Source organism: Salvia miltiorrhiza, chromosome 7, assembly GCF_028751815.1.
Source record: "Salvia miltiorrhiza cultivar Shanhuang (shh) chromosome 7, IMPLAD_Smil_shh, whole genome shotgun sequence".
Lineage (NCBI taxonomy): Eukaryota > Viridiplantae > Streptophyta > Magnoliopsida > Lamiales > Lamiaceae > Salvia > Salvia miltiorrhiza.
Genome location: NC_080393.1, coordinates 42,882,496 through 42,896,131, shown reverse-complemented (window position 1 = coordinate 42,896,131; position 13,636 = coordinate 42,882,496). Strand labels below are relative to the sequence as shown.

The 13,636-nt window shown below is 37.0% G+C and overlaps 2 protein-coding genes across 2 annotated transcripts; both read right to left on the bottom strand.

Moving 5' to 3' along the window:
* Positions 1-3,131: 3,131 nt before the first annotated feature.
* LOC130993115 (ethylene-responsive transcription factor WRI1-like) lies at positions 3,132-6,361 on the bottom strand. Its single transcript, XM_057917866.1, has 9 exons — positions 6,236-6,361; positions 5,158-5,416; positions 4,991-5,073; positions 4,879-4,887; positions 4,714-4,802; positions 3,997-4,070; positions 3,886-3,936; positions 3,734-3,789; positions 3,132-3,648 (listed from the first exon to the last, which is right to left on the bottom strand). The coding sequence occupies exons 2-9, from the start codon at positions 5,322-5,324 to the stop codon at positions 3,326-3,328; spliced, it is 852 nt and encodes a 283-aa protein (XP_057773849.1). The 5' UTR covers positions 5,325-5,416; positions 6,236-6,361; the 3' UTR covers positions 3,132-3,325.
* LOC130993113 (lysine-specific demethylase JMJ13-like) lies at positions 6,080-13,072 on the bottom strand. Its single transcript, XM_057917865.1, has 11 exons — positions 12,541-13,072; positions 10,793-11,171; positions 10,324-10,480; positions 10,021-10,240; positions 9,584-9,637; positions 9,427-9,506; positions 9,069-9,346; positions 8,594-8,992; positions 8,154-8,512; positions 7,826-8,068; positions 6,080-6,873 (listed from the first exon to the last, which is right to left on the bottom strand). Exons 1-11 carry the CDS (start codon positions 12,541-12,543, stop codon positions 6,565-6,567), a joined length of 2,481 nt encoding a protein of 826 aa, XP_057773848.1. The 5' UTR covers positions 12,544-13,072; the 3' UTR covers positions 6,080-6,564.
* Positions 13,073-13,636: the final 564 nt, after the last annotated feature.

The following is a 13,636-nucleotide window of genomic DNA, read 5'->3' as shown; positions in this document are numbered from 1 at the left end:
ATTACTTAAAATTTTTAAAAAAACATAAAAAAAAAAACACCCTAAAATCTATGGAATATTGTTGCGTTGCTTGATTTCCGCCACCTTGGCCAAGTGAAACGCCAACTCGTCGGGATTCATTTGAGAGGTGTCCCTACTCATCAACATGCTATCGGCGAGGTCGCGTTGAGTTTGGGAGAATACTCCCATAGCCTTCACCATCTTTGTCAGTTTTTGTTCGATTTTTGATTTATTTATTTTTTTAATGTAAAACACCGAAAATAGGGTGGTGGCGACACGCGCTCCCCTTTGCACCCGGCGCACTGGAGTGCATCGGTGCTCTGCACCGTAGGGTGCAACAACGGGAGACGATGCAAAGTAAGGGGACTCGAGCCGAGTATTGAGCCCCATTGTTGATACTCTTACTACACATACAGTAAAAAAAATTAAGAAAAAGTTGAATAAAATTTCAAAAAAATATTTAATTGGTTATTTAATTTCCCTATTTTGTACTCATATTGGTTAATCGATGAAATTACAAATATTATGGACGACAAGAATGTATAATGCTGAATGTTTAATGCACCATTTCTATCTTATCTCCAAAAAAAATATGCACGGTCAGATCTGCTGCAATTTTGATGAATATCATGTTATGATGGTAGCTATTTTAAAAGAATCAAATAATTGTTTTGCTTTCTAAAATATTTGAGTAGAAAAAGGAAAACACAACAAATAAGCATATCTAACTACACAGCCGTCAAATTAGTCTAGGGTTAAATTAGTCAAGCTCTTAAATATTAATTATCGGACTAAATATAAAAAATTAACTTTAAAATTTAAGGGTATTATGTATATACATAATATGTATACATAGATTAATTGAAAAAAAAAAACGAGAGAGGGACAGGAGAGATGAGAGAGAGAGTGATTTGCTGAATTTAGAGATACTAAGGGGGTGTATTCGTTGTGGATTTCCACAGACTTTAAAAAGTCCATGGAATTTAAATTCCATGGAATTCACATAGATTCCAGACGACTTTCAAAGAATTCGTGGTTGAATTTCACCCCGATTTTCACTGATTTTCGAAGAATTTATGGGATAATTCTGGAATTGAAATCCATGATGCCAACGCCCGCTGAGTCCCAGCACCGCTGGAAACCCAGCGACCGCTGGGAATCCAGCGAGCGCTGGAAACCCAGCAAGATTAGTATTTTGTCAACAAACATGCTTCGAATCTTGGAAGGACGAATGAGTAGATAAAACATTATGAATCAGAATCACAAAACCAGATGAGCTACAAACAATAAAGGAAAATATATAATAAAATAAAACAATGAACTACCAGCAACAAAAATCGGTTTCACTGAAGTGTTGAGCAATGCATTGGGCACAAAAAAGGCAAAAACCATTCATTTAAATGAATTGCAGAATGTCAGCACGGGAAACTCAAAATTGATAATAGATTTCAATCTCAGCATTGGGCAATGCGGCAATAGATAAGTCAAAATCAGAAAAAATAAAAATTCGACGACGAATACAGAAAAATTCGAACCTAGAAGGTTGAAGGAGCGGCGCGCCGGGGGCGACGGGACGGCACAGCAGCTGAGAGGTGAGGGGTGCGCCGGGGCGGTCCCGGAGGAGTCGGGGAGAGGAGAGATGGTGCGGCGCTCGCACTGCGCTGGGGGACTGTGGGCCTGCGGCGGCGGCGGCGGCAACGGCGTGGCGAGAGACACGGAGCGCGTCGAGAGAGAGAGAGAGGCAGAGAATTCAGACTCGCTCGAATCCAGTGTATGTTGGACTCTCTCAACGGTGGCTGAGTTCCAGCGCTCGCTGGCTTCTTGGCCGCGGGCGCTGGAACTCAGCTCTCGCTTAAAATTTCATGGATTTCAATTCTCGTGGTTCTTGGCCGGATTTCGTGGTGTGTATTTTTTGGATGAAATCCATGAAAGTCATTCCGGATTTTAAGTCAATGGAATAACGAATACACCTAGATTTGTATGGATTTTAAAAAGTCTGAAACGAATACACCCAGATTTATATGGACTTTTAAAAGTCTTAAACGAATACACCCAGATTTCTGCAGACTTTTAAAAGTCTGGAACGAATACACCCAGACTTTTAAAATCCATAGAAATCTATTAAAATCCACAACGAATACACCCCCATAAATTGAGAGAGAGTAAGCTTTAAACAAAAAAATCGAGAGACAGGAGAGAGAGAAGAGAGAGAGAGAGGGATTTTTGTTGATTTTATTTAATATATTATAGTTATACTCCCTCCGTCCACAAATTAATGCCCTACTTGGGTCCTGGCACGGAGACTAAGAAAGCTGAAAAAGGTGATGTGGATGAAATATAAGGGTAGTTGACTAAAGTGATAAAGTAGTTGACTAAAGTGATAAAGTGATAAAGTGTAGTAAATATAGAATATAAAAGTGAAAAAGGTGTTTGAAGGTGGGTCCATTAGTGGCAAAGGGTAGTAAATATAGAAAAAGTAGGAGAGTAAAAGGGTACAAAAAGCAAAACAGGGCATTAATTTGTGGACAGTTTTTTAAAGCCAAACAGGGCATTAAATTGTGGACGGAGGGAGTATTATTTGTGGTCCCATTGAGGGTATGTTTGTCTTTTTACTACAAAATGGCTACTTTTACTATAGTTTTATACTTGTGGCTCTATTGAATATATTATTTATTTTATAGGTTAAATATAAATTTCCCCCCTATTGATAAGGCTTATAAATAAATATATCTATCCAATAAATTATACTCACTTCGTCCTTGAAATAACTTCCTCTTTTTTCTTTTTGGGACGTCCCCAAAATAACTTTATATTTCTTTCTTTATATTTTTGGACAACTACCCCACCACTAATGATATTTTATTTATTCTTACTTTTCACTTTTCACCACTCTCAATACTAATTATAACACATTTTCACATCTTCCAATAATAATCATAACATTTTTTCTCCATTATCAATACACTTTACAACTTTTTTTTAAAACCCGTGCCGTCCCTAAAGAGGAAGTCATTTCAGGGACGGAGGGTGCTGTACTTTAGTAGAAGCAATGAACTCACAAATTTTCTAAAAAAATGTTGTATGAGATAATAGAATTAAAGAGACCAAATTATTCATTGAAAAGTTAAATATAAATAAATATTATTTTTTATTTTATCAAATAAAATAATATTAATTATGCGTACAACATACGCTCTTTCTGCTAGTGTATTTATAAACATGTAAAGAGTGGTAGTCATGAATGAGCAGCAAACTCTAGAGTAATTATTTGAAGTCCTATACTGCCATGTTACATAGTTATTAACCAATTCAAATAAATAACATATCACACATTGCATGCATCTCTTTCCACAGCCCTAAACTCATCTTCATTCCCAGCAGCAGTGGTAGTGGTGGTCTTGTCGACGAGCTCTTTAAACAAGGAGGAGCGGAGGAGTAGACTGAGCGCTGACGGGGCCGTGGCCGTGGCCTTGTTCCAAGGGCTGAGAGGCATTTTCCTTTCAATGATCTCACGCTTCTCAGATATTGCTGGATTCTTGATACTGAAGGAATTTCCACTCAAGCACTTAGGCTCAGCCTCGCCTTGTAGCCATCTAATGCAAGTGACTGCATTGTATTCGACAGCTGCAACGTCTTCTTCTTGAGTGCCTAAATGCAGAAAAGGTTTGAGTTGAGTTGAGTTGAGAGCGATAGAGAATGGGATTACGCAACTCGATCACCATACGTTACGTACCAAGGTAGAGATATTTGTTCCCTATTCTTGCTTCCCATCTCCCATTCTGGTGGTGCCTTCAAATCATTCATCACCACAAACAAAATTAAAATTCATCAACTAAATGTGTGTGTTAGCTCAAAATGCAATGACTAAATGTTTTTCAGCAGCACCTTGCAACACCTCTGTACTTGGACACGCCTCTGGTGAACCCACTGCTTCTCCTGTACAAAGATTAAATTAATGTATAATCTAAACTTCTATTATCAATAAAATTAATTTACCTTCTTAGAGAGGCCAAGTATTCCTCCTTGCTCATGTTTTGCATTATTTCTATATCTTTTCTGTAATCACTTATCTGCAAGGAAAAAAGTTCATGTGCAGGATTTTTATCATTATGGAATACAAAAGCAGAGCTTCTAATATTGAATGAATCATGAACGGGATACTTGTGATACAAATCACCAACTTTGAATTAATTTGTAGGGAAATTGTCAGATTTTAAATCCTGAGAATATTATAAACTTTCAATAATATCTATAGAAGACCTACACTATTGATATTGTTTAAAAAAAATGTCCTCATACATAGATATTCTTGCATAACTTAGTTGCTACTACTCCCTCCGCCCCACTGTATGTGAGACCTTTTTTTTGGACACGTAAATTAAGAAAAATATATTTTGTTTGTAGGTAAAAAAGTGAAAATGTGTTTAAAGGGTAAAATCTTTACCAAAAAAGGAAAGAGTCTCACTTACAGTGGGATGCCTTAAATAGAAAGAGTCTCAGATACAGTGGGACGGAGGGAGTATAAGTTAGCATTCCGGCAACCAAAAATGTTACAACGGCAATAGTTCGAACATTTTATTGACAGTATTGAAAGTTTAGAATATCTTTGGAACTAGGCAATTAAAATTCAGATTTTTTTTAACGGCCTAAAATTTTCAGTTTTCTATTGTTATACTTAAAGAAATGTGAATATTTCAATATTGAGATTGATACCGGGAAATTAGTGTAAGTTGAGGCTCCCCAATACTTGATTGCAGCCAAATCATATACTCTTGCTGCAGCTTCTTCTTCATCATATGCTCCTGCAACCAAACATCGATGATCGTGAGCTCGTGTTTTGGAGGAAAAGTTGAAATACTTGTAATTTGAGCAACTCACCAAGATACACTGCTCCACATCAACAAAAATCCAGCCAGCACATGATCGAACGACATTAATTGTTAGAAGTAATAGCATATCAATGAATAGGAAACAAAACAAATGAATGAACCTTGTTTTCCTTTCTTCTTTTGAGTTTCATTCCAAGACCCTTTATCCCATAGATGAGCTTCAAATCGCCCTGTCCACCGATGTCTGAAAATAAAGACATAGGATTATATCTGTAGCCATAATTAGTTTCATAAAGCAAACAAGAAAAGTACGTGAATATATATTTACCTGCTAACTCCGCGAAATCTTGAACTCCTTTTCGTAATGGTAGTGGTTGTTGGTTGATCGAGGTGGAACGTCTGTGGAGGCCGTTGTTCACTGCAGAGTGCTACTAGTGACGGAGACCTGCGCCGCCTCTTCACACACTTGGTTTCTTGAGCATCAGCTTCAGCCATGGAGAAATACGAGTTTTTGATGTGCACAATGCTTGCAGCTTCTTATAAGATGTCGTTTGCTTAATTGTTTTCTTCTTGTTACTAGAGCTTGTCTTGATGGGAAGAAGACAGGAAAATCGATTATCACAGTAGCATCTTTGCTGTCTTTTGGATCCAGTTAGTGATGATGTAAATGAATTTTTCCATTACTCACCAATCGATATTGCAAAGAGATTGTGGATATGGTCAAGGACCTTAACATCATAACCAATGGGCTGGATTTAACTTATGCAAAACCATACAAAATTTGTATTGCATGACATGAGAAGCCTAGCTCTTTACGCGACAAATTGGTGAATCAAACTCCTTGGATTCTTCGTCTACCTCAAATTGGCTTAACTTCCTGTTTTTTCTAATTTTGGACTTATTTACTTCACTTATCACTATATTAATATTTTGAGTTCAAATTTCACCAACATTTTTATAAATCATAAATCTCAGCCAATTAAATTTATTTTTTCAAATGTGATTTATATATCGTGCTATTCAAAATTTTAATGTGAATTGCTAGCTATTATACAAAACGTATTGATTTTCCATGAACAACAAAAAAAAGTCAATGTAATTGGACTTTCAAGTTCATCGCTCTTCACAACCTCTCATCACTACTTTTAAGCAGCAAAGAACTTGGTTCTAGCTTCTAACGTTGCAAATGAAACAAACAATAGGTGGTGATAATACGCGATAAGAGCATTAAATAATGTGGAAACACAGAATGAAACAAGGAATTTCTCAGATTTTATTGATATAGTCTAATATCAATAGCTACAAGAAAGAATAACAGAACCCTACAAGAGATGCAGCAGAAATAAGCCAACATCAATGGAATTGCCTACAAGAACAAATAAATGTATAAGGTAAAAAGAACTTACCTAAAAACCTACATGTTGTATGTGCCTAAGAGAGAGAGAGAGAGAGAGAGAGAGAGAGAGAGGTGAGTTCTCCTGCCAAAGACTTTTTATAACCCCAGCCGAGAACTGCAAAAGAATCACTGTGCAATATGGCCCCATTTTGGAGCTTGGGCAAAGAATGACTTTACTTCTAATATTTGGTTATCTTCATGCCCCACTATTTCTAACTTTTCCCTGTTGTTAGATTCCCCGAAAAAGAATGTCATTAGCCAAGTTAGCTAGGTTGAAGATTCTTCAGCTGCAGACCAGTCAAATTCAGCCACTATCACCTAATTCTGTTTGATTTTCTATCACCACCTAAAACTGTCACTACTCTTGGCTTTGTGTCGCCTGTGCTTTAAGTTTTCTCTCGACTCGTGGCGATGCCTCTGATCTCTTTTCACTTCTCCGTGTTTACCCGTAATTTCATTAGGCATTTTCTTGAACTTAATCTTAGGAAAAATGCTTCCTGTGGCTAATTTGGAACTAACCGTAGCTTCTTTAGATTCAGTAGAGCTCATAACAGAATGATGACTTTGATCATCAGGGATAGGACAGTCTGATGATGTTAAGCTCCCACCGCGCACTTCTAGTTGCTGCCTTTTTAGTCGCTTGAAACCCTAACAAAAATAAAATTCCAATTTTTAGTTTTAAGGACAATTTTACTCTAGCATTTTGACAAGAAAACGCAATATCAAAGGAAAAGTATCACACTACTGCAATAAATAAACCATAGAGTGAAAATCAACCAAGAGGCTGCAGAAAAGAAAAGTATTCAATGATAGAGACTACCTACACACCATTCATTTTAAAGCAAAGCAGACATGTGGCAAACAAGTGCACTACTTCTTAGCAGAAAGTCAGAGATGAAATAGACATTAGAATTAGTAAATCATTTCGCTAAGGAATCACCAACTACCCATTTTCAAAGTGGGACTTGAGCAATCAAAAGTACCCACAATTCTTTTTCTGTTAAAGAACCTATTTATCACAAGTAGGACATTACTAGCTTTGTTTAATGCAAAAGTTATAAAGGAAATTAGATCAGCCAAACCATGGTTCCATTAGATCAAAGCTCAATTTGAACAGTACATGAGAAACCAGTGCGGATGGACAGAAAAACAGAACTAGGTCAGAACTCAGAAGACAAGTTGAAACGACTTACTAATGTTATTTCATTATCTTAGCTTATTTCTAGAGTTACAGGGTAATATTAGCTCCAAAACAAGTGCTATTAATAAGAATAAAAAATGTCAATGACTCTATTCTACAAAATCTTTAGCTCAACACTGTTTAGTATAGAGAAATTTTTCTCATGAAAATTGTCATTGTCTTCTTCTCCTGTTTGTTTCCCCTTTCTTTCGTGCTTAGGTGGGCACCGGGAGGGGGGGGGGGGGGGGGTGAAGCATGAGCTTGAGTGTAGGGGTGGGGATGAATTTAATGTTGCTAAAGTTGGATAAGTCTTCCATACTATAGTGAATTCCCCATTTGAGGTTTATATATATACAGCCGAACAACTCAGATATGAAATGCTAACAACACACCTAACAGCTCAGACATGAAATATAGTACCTGCTGGTCAGTATTTACAGATGTAAAATCACGTGCAGTTTTCCTTTCCAATTTGTTAGAAGATCTTCGCTTAACCCTGAATATTTCTGAATCCGACTCATCTTCATAGATTGTGTTTCTAATGTTCACCTCCTGAACAACTTTCCTTTCTGATCTAGGTTTTCTGTTCAAGGGTTGGGAACATTCGAAAGGCATTGCATATATATTATTCTCCAACTTGGAGTTGCCATAATCCAGCCCAGCCTGAAAAAGTAAACATGTAATTTCAATGATTCTTCAGTAAAAGAAAAACATTAAAGGAAAACTCAAAAGGATATTGAATCTTTACTTTGGCAATCATGTTAAGCCTTTCAGTTGATTTCAACGATAACATATGAGAAACAGATGCATCTGTAAATTCAGTCCTAGTAGTTTCGCTGCAACTGGTTAAAACAGATCGGCATCCAGATGTTTCTTCGTTTGATCCAAGAGAAATCTTTCCATAAGGAATGTAGCTATCATTTTCAGCTCCGGAGAACATGCGACATAGTAAACCAAAGTCATCGCTGTTCCCATACTTCTGTTTGAACTCCTGCCATACATCCTTCTCCTCCTCGAACTGTCTGGCAGCTGCTTCCATTTCTGAGATGTTGTCCCTGACAGCAAGTGTCGGAGTCCCTCCACAAGGCCAATCTAGTGATTTGAAATCTGTTATGGAACAGAAAGATTCATTAATATTCTAGAAAAAGATATTATGAGAAAATCAAAGCTATAGGAACTCTGTAATACCATGGTGGAGGCATACAGGATGCAAGTAACACTGGCAGTTTAGATATGCTACATAACAATCACGTTTGCACTGGCTGCAGAGAATTGTTCCATGGGAAAAAGAAGAAACGATTGTGCATGCTCTTGATTTCATCAGACACCATCTGGCATGATGCTGAAACCGGATCAAATTAACAAAAGAAACCTTTATGCTTCTCTGTGATATCAAATCTCCAAGTGTGTACTCTGGCTCATCAAGTTCAGGTCTTGCATAAAGGAGTAGAATTGCTTCTTTGCACAGAAGCTCCTCGTGCGGAAGGAGAGGCATCCTGTTGAGCAAAGCATAGCGCTGACTCGCAAATGATCCCAAGTGAAACCAATCAGCCATTGCAAAGTTAACGGCTTCACCACAATTAAAACCTGAAAGATACAACAAATTATAAAGACAGCTTGAGAAATACATATCTCAACCTGCAGCAGCATATTTATCACGTACCGTGACTAAATCCTGAGTGATAAGCTCTAGGGAAAGTTATTACAAATTCCCCAGGGTTCTGTACAGCTCTGTAAACAGGAACATCATGTTCTAACAATATATTTGGCGGGAAAAGGGTTGTCTTCCCTAGAAGGACATCAAAAGCTCCATCCTCCCGATCACCGGGTAAGATATCATTTGCATAGACATGGTCCTTCACCACATTTTCAAAATCAATAGCTGCATGACCAGGAATGCCGTACCAAGTTTTTGCAGCCCCACAATGATGATAATTGATGCTGTACATACATAAAACTATGATCAGCCAAAGTAAAGAATCATACCAGACATCATAACCCTTAAGTTGAAACATACATACCTATACAGGTAATGATCTTCCACATGCCAAGCAAAAATGCTAAACAGCATCCCTATGTAAAGCATAGGTTCAGTGACACCCTAATATGAACCACATATTAGTCTGGAAAGTGACAAAACAAGGTTAAAGTAATTTTGAACAAATAATTAGCACATACTGGAATTTCTGTCTCCAGAAGACGCAAAGTAGATATTGGCAGCCGAGGGATTTTCTGAAAACAAGTACAATATGTTAGATATAATTGTTCAAGTCCCCATAAAAAATCAAGTCTATATGTACAAAAAAGACATAATGAAAGAGGAAATAGTGTTTACAAATAAGCAAGGCATAAAATTGAAATGTCTAGATGAATGAGGGAGGAGAGAACAGAAATTATAGCTAAACGCACTCCAAGGATTTTCTTAAAAACAGAAATGGAACAATGAGAGGTTTCTGATTCGATAAGGGGGGAAAATATGGAAAAGATTGCATATTGTTCAACTACCAAATAACTTCAGAATCTATTTTCTTATAAACATCTAGTTCCCCCTGTCAGACAAATTCCATTTGAGCAGAAAAAAAAAAAGACTAAAACCTTTATTATGAGAAGAACACCTTCAAATTCCATCTGCTTTTTCCAAGTGGATCATTTGGAGAAGATGAAAATGCACTACCATCAACGTCACATGCATATTCGACACTTTCAGTCTTTCCACAAGCTATCTCATTCCAAAATTCTTTTTCCATGAAAGCGGCAGGAAGGCCTCCAACACTACCATATCTACGAGCAAAAATCTTGTTTGCCATCCTCTCAAAATCACGAAAAGAATAGTTTCTGAAAAACAACATTAAAGGTTAAAGCCTGAAAGGACAATAAAATTAGAGTACAGCAATGCGGACAATAGAGGAAAAACTCACATCCCACTCATGAAAAAGGTGACCTTGTCATCACTATCCCATTCAGCGAAACGAAGTGGTTGTACCCTAGTTGTAAAACTGAAACCAGCCTTTTCTTTTGTAAGAACTACACCAGCAGGAACTGAAGCATGTACAGGGGATATGATCTTGCAAATACCTGAAGATTGAAGCATAACTTTAGCTGTGTTCTCTTTCCAAATGAAGGATAGGCATGTTAAGGAGGACAAAAGTACGGATTTTAAAAAAAGAAGTCATTGTAAAGCAAACAGTCAAAAGTTTACCATTTTTTATGTAGCCAACTACTGAAATACAAAATTAAGTCACTGAACAAGAACTTTATCAGCAAAAAAGCCACATCATCACTGAGTAATGCCACAAACCAAGTATAGAATCAAAGGAATGTTCAAATATTCAAGCCAATTTAATAACTCATAAAAATTCACATGCCATAAGTAGGAATTGAGCATACCATATTTAGAGGCTTCTGGAGCTATTTTTTGGATATAAACTAAGGGATTCTGGAATTCCTCTTTGGTTGGACAATAAACCGGGCACTCTGGAACTTTCTCTGTCCATTCAAGGTTTGAAGTGTCAAACTTAGCCACTTTTCTCTTTGAGAAAACATCTTTCTCAGTGGAACTGTTGCCAAATCTTGAATATAGGCCAGCATGATTGTGCAAACTAACACCACAAGGAGCAGAAGTTCGTAAAGCATCACCACCACTCCTATTCAGGGTCTTGCTAACAACATAAGATTCATTCTCTGTTTCTGTTTTCCTCCTTTTTAGCATTTTATGCTTTAAAAATTCCAGTTTAGCTTCTCTAGAAGAACAAACTCTTCCCTCCACCTGCAAAATATAAGCATAAGCATTAATGTTCAAACATGCATAAAGCAAATTTGAATTAAAGCATTTGATCAATAGAATAAAGCATGAAATAAAGTAAACTGCTTCAGGAATAGGAAACGAGGACTTAAAAATCCATTACAATTAATACCACCATGTTTCAGATTATGAAATATAAAAAAATAAAAATAAAGGTCTACAACATGACAACATCTATAATTCAATTCAAAATTTCAAAATAGAACATGCTATACCAAGACCCATGACAGGTAAAACATTCAATTGGTAAAATGTATAAGAAATAACATTTCCTTTTCGTCATTTTTTTATGTCAGATTCACTTTTCTCTAAACATTTCTAACTAAACATCCATACGCTATCATCAATTGGGTAAGTGTTGTTTCATTGTTGCAAGCATCTATCTGTAATCATTGTAGATACAAAATATTCATGTGAAACATAAAAGAGTTTCATGGGATGATCAACTAAAACATATGCTGATGACTCCACTAAAATTGTAGCAAACGTCTATTAATCCTGATCTTCCCTCCTGTTTTTATCTAATAATAAGTACATTAAATGTGTCCACACCAATTAGCATCGCCACCATTTGTTATAGAATAGGAAAAAAGTCAAACATGAGAACATGGAATAGAAAAATAAAATTTCCAGTAATCATTTTCCATAAATGCAACATCCTAAAAGTTAATCAATTAAGTCAAAAAGGTAGGCTGGTAAGATCTCTATTTGGCGCAGAAACCAGACAAATTCAAATGCAAAAAATCCTTCGTATGTACTTCGAGTTTCAAATAGAAAAAGAGAGAAAAGAAAAAGATAAAAAAAAGGGACAGAAAAATGAAAATCCCCCCAACAAAATATACTAGAAGAAAGATTAAATATTTTACAAATAAAAAGAACGCTCATCCCAAAATCGATACAATAACAAATTAACAATATAAGCAATCTATATATCTATATATATAAACATTACAGTGAGAAAAAATTACTGATCCAAATGAGAAAATCAAAAGAAGATATAACTTCTTAATATCACTCTATAAAAGAAAAAGTTGCATAGGTCATAGTAGAGGCGCGAAACAGAGAACAATTGTGACATAACTTATTAAATATAAAAGCAGAAATCAAATGATTGGTTTTTTCGGCCACAACAGCCACTCCAGCCAACGTGAAATTGCAGAAAACACAATAGTTTATAAGCTCTAAACAAGAGGTCGGAAATTTCAAAAGAAGCTGCTTTCATTCTTTGGCACATAAGAAATTGTTCTTCAATGAGTCCAGAAATCAACCAGAAACGCACATTAACCACAGAAATTCGAAATACAAAGCACAAACAATTAAACAGAAAAATCACCATCTCATCCGCAAATGTTTTTCTCACGCCTCGGTCTTCTCCGAAGAATAAAAAACAACCAACCAAACAAATAAACTCAATTATACTATCCGCATTCTCACAATAACTCCAGGACCGAGTCAAACTCCTGGATCGAAGCGATGTGATGCGAGTCACGTTCAAAAAAACAGAAAATAAGGAGTTTGTTACAATACAGAAAATGCAATTGAAGGCGAATCGACTCGCCGGCAGTCTGCGAACACGACGAGAAATTCGCTACGTGGAGAGATGTAAAGAGAGAGACGCGGAGAGAGAGAGCTGTAGAGAGAGAAACTTGAAGTTGCAAGGGGTTAGGAAAACTGAAAATTGTAAAAGGAGGGATGATTTATCGATTATAGTTTCAATAAGTACTGTCCCAACAAATTCGTTAATAATTACCAATTTTCATTAAATAAAGCAATTACAGCGAAGAGTGCCAATTTGGAAACGAATAAAAGAGTTTAATAATTACGTAAAATACAATATTTTAGCGAAAAGGATAAAAGGGGGGGAAAGAAGTGTGAACTACGAAGGAAAGTGGTAGTTGTTAGGTTGGTTCAACCAAACGCCTGCCGGCATTTAACGCGCCGTTTCTGACCACCCAACTGAAATACCGAATCTACCCCGGAACGGGACGGGGAAACTGCAGAATTCGCACAGGGAAAGCGGTGGTTCCGAGGGTTAAAAGTAGATACTGATGTGACGGCGTTAAAGACGAATTGTTCCTTGTTTGGGGGAGGAGCGAGAGATGATCACGTGCAGCAGGTGTCTGTGGGCCGGCGTTGACTGGGGTTATTTTCATTTCTATGGACGGTCAAGAAACGAGCCCACAGCTTCCAATTTGGGGGAATAACGGCTCACATGTGCTCTAATTAAGTTTGCGCATTTGACACGTATCCACACCTCTTTGACCTAATCTTTTTGTTGATTAAGTCCGCCGCTCCACAGACCTTTCTGCCCCCACACTTTCCTTTTAAATTCCCGCATTTATGTGAATGCCGCTGCTGCGATCAAATCATCCCCGTACTATAGAGCATCCACAATGGAGCAGAGTCGATCACCTATTTATCGTGGACAA